We start from the raw sequence: 7,376 nt of genomic DNA on the forward strand, positions 1-7,376 counted from the left end.
CCCCTGGATCCAGTGTTGCTAGAGGCTGCCAGTGCTGACTTCACCACAGGAAGTCCACCTGTCCCCGCCTGCAGCCTAATGCGAGTCTCCTCCTGGATCATAGCCGAGACAGCCTCCTCAAGCGTGAGAATCTTCGGCTGAGCTAGCAGCAATACAATTGGCTGAGCGAACTCTGATGTTAATCCTTTGAGAAACACCATAGTCCTTTCCTGTAGAAAGGCATCCCGTTCTTTACATCCCGGGTCCTTGCAGCTCACCCTAGGTGAGAAGTGATCATAATCCAGCCACAGCCGCTCCAGCTCTGTGGCATACTCCTGTACAGTCTTATCTCCCTGGACTGTGGTGTCGATCTCTCCCTTAATCTGGAACACCCTTAGGTTATTCCCCACTCCATCATAGGTCCTCCTCAACTTTTCCCAAACGTCCTTCACCTTCTCAATGCCATCCACTGTGGCGGCGATCGACTGGACCAACGAGTTGAAGAGCCAGATGTATACCAACATATGAGTGGACTTCCACTCATCTCTTCCCTCCGAGTTCTCATCCGGCTCTGTCGCCTCTCCTGTCAAGTAATCCTCCAGGTTCCTCCCTGCAAGGGTGTATCTCACCCGTCGCGACCAGCTCAGGTAAGTACTCGGTCGATCAAGCTTCAGATCGATGGTCGGAAGCTTCAATTTCTTCGATGGTTTTGTCGCGCTCTCACCAGCCGACAACTTCATCAGCTTCATCAAAGTTGACACCTCCGCGGGGTTCAACTTCTTGATGATCTCCTCCATCGATCGGCCATCAGACCCAACACCTGTTCACCTTCTCTTCCGACCCTTGTTGTGTGCAGTGAAAATTTCGGCAGCACCTCTGCTGCACAACAAGAGTAAGATCTCAAACAAATTCTCGTTTCTCAGAGGAAACAAGAATAAAAAACAGTGATATATCTCATCGCCGTGAGATATAGCCGGGGGAGGGGGGGCGGCGGCGGCTAGGGTTTGGGTGGAGGCTCTGATACCAAGTAGAAATATATAAAAACTCTAATTCATTGCTGAGATAACTTGGGCTTATATAGGCCCATACAAAACACAACTTACAAATAAATCCCTATATATTACTAATATGTCAACATAATTCCAAGAGCAGTAGGTTCATCTATGAAATGAATGTTTATTTGCATAAACTATATTTTCATCCTTCTGATTGTTTATGTTGAAGTTGCGGAGATATATATTTATGGGCTGATTTCAGATAGACCCCCTGTAGTATCGATGTTCTGAACTTACTAAACCTGTAGTTTCATTGTTGTAGCACTTCCAGGGCAATTTTTTATTCACTCTTTTACCATGGGACTCTGTCAGATATTGCCCCTGGTGAAATAAGTGAATACATGTAAGGGTAAAAGATTCTGAAAAACTGTAAGCCAGAGGATCTATCATGCAACAATGAAATTACAGGTTATTAAGTTCAAAATAGTGACACTAGAGTCTAAGTGGGTCTATGTGCAATTAGCCCTATTATTTATTATTGACATACTGTTTTCTCCTTAATCAACGTCAGAAAATTAAAGTGATCAAGGATCACTGAAGAATCTCAATATTTTTGCAATAAATGAGTCCTTTACATAGAAATTTTCAGACCCTTAGTTAGAATTCTCAGTTTCCAAATATAGGTCTTCAGTGGTATAGTAGGTCTAGATGATTTCTGAGAGTTCTAGATACTAAATTTAGTTTCTCTTCCCATAAACTAAAAATTGATATACCTGCGTGGTTTGGGTAAGCAGCATAGCTGCAAGGGGATGCATCTTCCTATGATAAAAAGCTATAACAATGGTGACGATATTCACAGCATAAACCGAGTTCGAGCCAGAATTTGCAAAGATAGTGATCAGAACATGCTCTTTGAGATTGAAAGGTCCCGGGTTCAGTGAGAATGACCACTTTGTGCCTGGTATTTTAATTGGCTTAGTAGGAAGTGTAGCTGCCATTAGTTTGCCTATCGGCATAACCACAATCTGAGCAGAGACCGAGGAGATATATAACTGATTCTGGCGGTAACCAAAGAACTGGTTCAAAAAGGCAAGGATGGCGCATGACGTGATTCCAAGAACCCATGTTCGAAATGTTAGGGCGGGTATTGTTGGGTCGTCTGTGATTGGAACTGTGAGTCGAACTTGCTCGATTGGAGAATCATTAACTTCATCTGCAAGATATGAATGAAGACATTAAGATTTTGACTTCATCATTAGTTTTCTCCTCAGTTTCAGCACCTGGAATAGAAACATTTATGTCTGAACAACATATCAAGTTCTTTGATTTCCCTCTTTCTTGTTTCAAACCAAGCAATAATATTTCTCAAATATTAGATCTTAGCATCTTAAACTAGATTAAAGGAAAATCTGTTAAAAGAAATTCACCTGTTTCAACCTCAGGATGAACCCTGGCAATTGATTCTCGCGCCTCGTTACCATTGGAATCCATGGCCTTTTCTTTAATTAATCAGATGTGCAAGCCATTTATAAGGTACAAAGTATCGATCTTTTGACCATCGATAGTACATTCATCGATATTTTATTCGTAAAATTTGGACGTTGGTAACAAGAACATGATAGAAACCTCTGTGATAATGCTATCAAATTTGTAATCTTGGAAATAACGTTGGCGGTAAAACAATAACGGGTCATTATTTGAAATGGCATTATGTTGGTTGTAGAGGAATTTAGGAGCCGGCTGCGTGGGGATTCCAAGAAGTTGGATTATTAGTTAAGTTGGAACCTGCACAACAAGTTGGTTGGATTCTTTGTTGTACCATTTGTTTTTTTTAAAGCAGTAGAATAATTGGCTAATAAAGACAAAGCGTGTTCTGATATTTTTCCATCATTTTTGAGGGTAACCTTGTATCTTAGTTCCTAGAAATGTTGGTCAATATTTGGTTTAGATATTAGTTTCTTAAAATTTTCATTTTGTAATTAGCCCTTCAAATCACTGAAACTCCTGTCAGGTCTCTCCATTCCTATAATTGTTTTAAAATTAGTCCCTCACATAATTGAAATCACTATTAGATCATGCAATTCTCATAAGTTGTTTCAATTAGTCCCGCTTTTCCAGAACATGAATAGACATGATTCATTGGAGCTGACAAGGGGTTGGCCTGAGATGAAGAGGACTTTATATGTATTATATTTATATTTTCTCTTTTTTCACGAGGGATCAAACTATAGGTGAGTTGTCATATAATTTTGTACATTTCTAGCACGTAACTTGTGTTATTATTATCTCTTTAATGTGACATTGTAACTCTAGGTGGATTACGCCTCACCGTTTCTCTAAAAAGAATTGGGGCATCTAATAGCAATTCTAATGATTTGAGGGACAAATTTCAGAGTACGAAATATTTGAGGAGATACTAATATGCAAAAATTGGGAAACAAGCATTTTGTACCCCCTCAACAAACGGAAACAACAACCAACAAAAATATAAAACTACAAACAAAATGCTCTCTCTCCCGCTCTCTTCCCTCCAATTCCCAACTCAAAATCTCCCGTCTCCTCTTCCCTCCAAAACAACCATCACCTCTCCATCTCACCTCAAACAACTCCACTCTCTCCTCATCAAAACAAACACCCCTCTCCCTACCCTAATCCCCTTCACCCAAATCCCCTCTCTGTGCTTCCCTTCTCACTTCCATTATGCCCACAAAATCCTCTGTCTCCATTCCCCGAAACCCGAGATCCTCCATTGGAACTCCTACCTCAACACTCTCTCCTCAAACCCTTCTTCCTCCCTCGAAGCCCTTCGTCTCTTCTCTTGCCTTCGTGAGCTCGATCTCCTCCCCAATTCCTTCACCCTCTCCTTTGCCCTCAAAGCCTGCTCTCAAATCCCCGATGGTATTTTCATCGGTAGATGCATCCATTCATTGATTGTGAAGCTTGAGTACCAATCTGAGGTGTTTTTAGTTAATACCCTTGTCAACATGTACTCACGTTATGGCGGTGAGGATGATGCTTTGCTTGTGTTTGATAAAATGGCAATTAGAGACGTGGTATCTTGGAATATTATGATTACCCATTTTGTAAAAAAGGGGGAAATTGTGCTTGCGAGGGACTTTTTTGATAAAATGCCAGATAAGAATATCCGGTCTTGGACAGCAATGATTGCGGGCTACGTGCAAGCAAAGAAGGCAAAGGACGCTATTGAATTGTTTCGAGAGATGGAAGAGATTGGGGTAAGGGCTAATGAGGTTACAGTCGTTGCAATTCTAGCAGCTTGTGCAGATTTGGGTGATCTGGAGTTGGGAAAAAGGGTTCATGAATATTCGAAGAGATCCAGGTTTGGAAATAACGTCAGGGTTCAGAACACGGCGATTGATATGTATATCAAGTGTGGTTGTGTTGAGCTTGCGCGAAATATGTTTGATGAAATGACAGAGAGAACGGTGGTATCATGGTCAGCGATGATTTGTGGCCACGCAATGCATGGGCAAGGAGAGGAGGCAGTTAAGCTCTTTAAGACCATGACTCAACTGGGTGTTCAGCCAAACGGTGTCACCTTCATCGGTATCTTGCATGCTTGTAGCCACATTGGATCTGTCGATGAAGCGTGGAAATTCTTTACAAAGATGACTGAGGAGTATGACATAGTTCCCGAGATTGAACATTATGGATGCATGGTTGATCTCCTAAGTAGAGCTGGTCAGCTCGATGAAGCCCTTGACTTCATCAACACAATGCCAATCAAGCCCAATAGCATCGTGTGGGGAGCTCTATTAGGTGGAGCTAGAGTGCATAAAAGAGTCGATATAGGAGAAGAAGCTATTCGCCATCTCAGAAAATTAGATCCACTTAACGATGGTTATTATGTTGTTTTATCGAACATATATGCAGAGGCTGATCGATGGGGGGATGTTGCGAAAATTCGAATGTCAATGAAAAACTGTGGAGTCAGAAAAACGCCTGGTTGGAGCACTATAACAGTTAATGGAGAGACGCACGAATTTGTTGCTGGTCAAATCGGGCACCCGAGAATGGAAGAAATTTGCAAGAAATGGGAAGAATTAGTGAAGAAAATGAGGGCAAGAGGGTATACGCCAGATACTTCAGTTGTGATGCTTGACATAGAGGATGAGGGAGAAAAAGAGAAGATTTTGTTTCGGCATAGTGAGAAGCTGGCTTTGGCTTTTGGATTGATGAGTACTCCACCAGGATCAGTGATTAGGATTATGAAGAATTTGAGAGTTTGTAGTGATTGTCATAAAGCTTTCAAGTTGATATCGGAGATTGTTGGTAGGGAGATTGTGGTAAGGGACAGGAATCGATTTCATTGCTTTAGGGACGGCTCATGCTCTTGTAAAGATTACTGGTAGGTATATAACGTGAACCTAAAAAAATAGAAGCTGATTGAAGCAGTTCGGTGTGGTTAAGGCCATTTTGGTGTGTTCTCTCCTTACTCTGTTAGCACTTCTTTCATTTATTTTTATTGCTCAAAATAACCTTCTTGCACTTTGTCTTTCATGAGAAAATATACAATAGGTTATGGACCACGGCATTAAATGCGCATTCAAAAGATATCAACCCTTAGATCTGTGCATGAATCTCGAAACATAATGATCCGATGGCTGACATTCATTCGTTGCACAATTAATGACATGAACCGCCTGCACACCTGATACTTTTCTGTCTTTCATATATTCACACCTAGCTTATTTGCCAATATTAATCAAGTTTAATGGTGCATTTGGATACCTGTGGTTGGATAAGTAGCGCATGTTCAACCTAATTTACTATCAATATACATTCTCGATCAAGTATGATGAATGCGTAGTGAGAAGTGCTGCATGTGCTTTAGCTCATGCCTCTATGTTTTGACTTTGCTTTGTTGCTACTAAATAAAAGCATGGATTAGATTGAAGTTGCATTGAATGCATTGTTGTCTCTCATTGCTCCTAAATTATAACCTCATATTCAGATCTAGAGTATTAGGGCCAGATACACTTAATCATGCTTAAACATCCTAACCTTGACCTAATCCCTCTAACCTTGAAGTGAGACATAGTGTGGGTCATTAAGAGGGGTGAAGGTTGAAATAGGAAAGATATGGAAGAAGAAAGAATGGATGACATAGCTTGGTTGAGAAGTTAGAATTCATGGATCGGAATAAAGAAAAAAAAAAGGAAAAGGATAGTTTAGTTCAAAAGTATGATTCATGGATCCAGGGTGAAGAATATTTTGCCCAGCAGTATTAAAGGAAAACTACAAGCTTGTCACAAGAACTAATTCCCAATTAATTGCATAAAAGGTTATTGATAATTATTTAAATCCTTGGGCAAAAAGCTATTTAGTCAAGTGGAGCATGGGTACGTGAATGGAAATGGACAGGATATCTTTAAGACTGGAGGGTATGAAATGTTATGGTTCCGTGAGAGAGTTGAGGGGTAAAAAAGGAATAAAGAGGGAGAAAATCATAATATTGAGATTTAAAAAAGAAATGTAATGTTTAAAACGATGGATGAAAGTTTAAAAAAAGGTAGGAGAATTCATCACGCTAAATTCTCTTTTCTGTTTTAATAAAATACAAACTCATATAGTCATTCGGTTAACAATAAGAGGAGTTTGTAAGGAGTTTGTAATTTGAGAATCACACGAGCATAGATCCTTCATTATCCTTTGTAAGAGCATCTCCAACAGCTTCCCCAAAATTTTCTTCAAAATGGAGAAACAAAAGTCATATTCTCCAAATTATTTTTGCTCTAACTCCAACAGCTTCCCCATTTTGAAAAATCGTATTTATTACAACAATAAAGCTCTCCCCAAAAATTTGGAGAATGCTGCAGATTTGGGGAAGACTCCCTATTTTTTCTCCTCCTTCCCTATTTTGGAGAATAGGATGGGGAATCTGTTGGACCAAAAAAAAGCTCTATATTTCCCAAATTTGAGTATTTCAAGAAGATGGGGAAGCTGTTGGAGATGCTCTAAATAGTTTAATAGTTATCTACAACTAGTCAATTAGGAATTGTCAAATAAAAAAGAAAGCATCCAATGAAAACAGTGACAATAAATGTGCATCCAATGGATATCAACTCTTGAATTAGTACACGAATCACAAAATTTTATGATTCAAAGATTGTTATCCCTTGAGTGCATATTTATTGTCATGCGCCGTCCTCACTACATACTTTCCTTGAGTGTATATTTATTGTCGTGCGTCGCCCTCCTTAGATACTTTCCTCGTGAGACACAGTTAACGCGAACAACCATGACAAGAAACACATCCTTGAAGTGAACATGATACTGCTACTTAAAAATTGAATTGATGGGAGGCGCTACATGCACACCCTTAGGCACACCACCAACCACACTCCCTCCCTCTTGTTACAGTGCAGCGGCCCCACATGT

The 7,376-nt window shown here is 40.1% G+C and overlaps 1 protein-coding gene across 1 annotated transcript; it reads left to right on the top strand.

Annotated features, from left to right (window-relative positions):
- LOC109849004 (pentatricopeptide repeat-containing protein At5g66520-like) lies at positions 3,441-5,401 on the top strand. Its single transcript, XM_020418772.1, has one exon. It carries the CDS (start codon positions 3,479-3,481, stop codon positions 5,345-5,347), a length of 1,869 nt encoding a protein of 622 aa, XP_020274361.1. The 5' UTR covers positions 3,441-3,478; the 3' UTR covers positions 5,348-5,401.

Source organism: Asparagus officinalis, chromosome 1, assembly GCF_001876935.1.
Source record: "Asparagus officinalis chromosome 1, Aspof.V1, whole genome shotgun sequence".
Lineage (NCBI taxonomy): Eukaryota > Viridiplantae > Streptophyta > Magnoliopsida > Asparagales > Asparagaceae > Asparagus > Asparagus officinalis.

What these genes read in the sequence shown, in the direction of transcription:
- LOC109849004 (XM_020418772.1), top strand. Translation starts at nt 3,479, where the DNA reads ATGCTCTCTCTCCCGCTCTCTTCCCTCCAATTCCCAACTCAAAATCTC.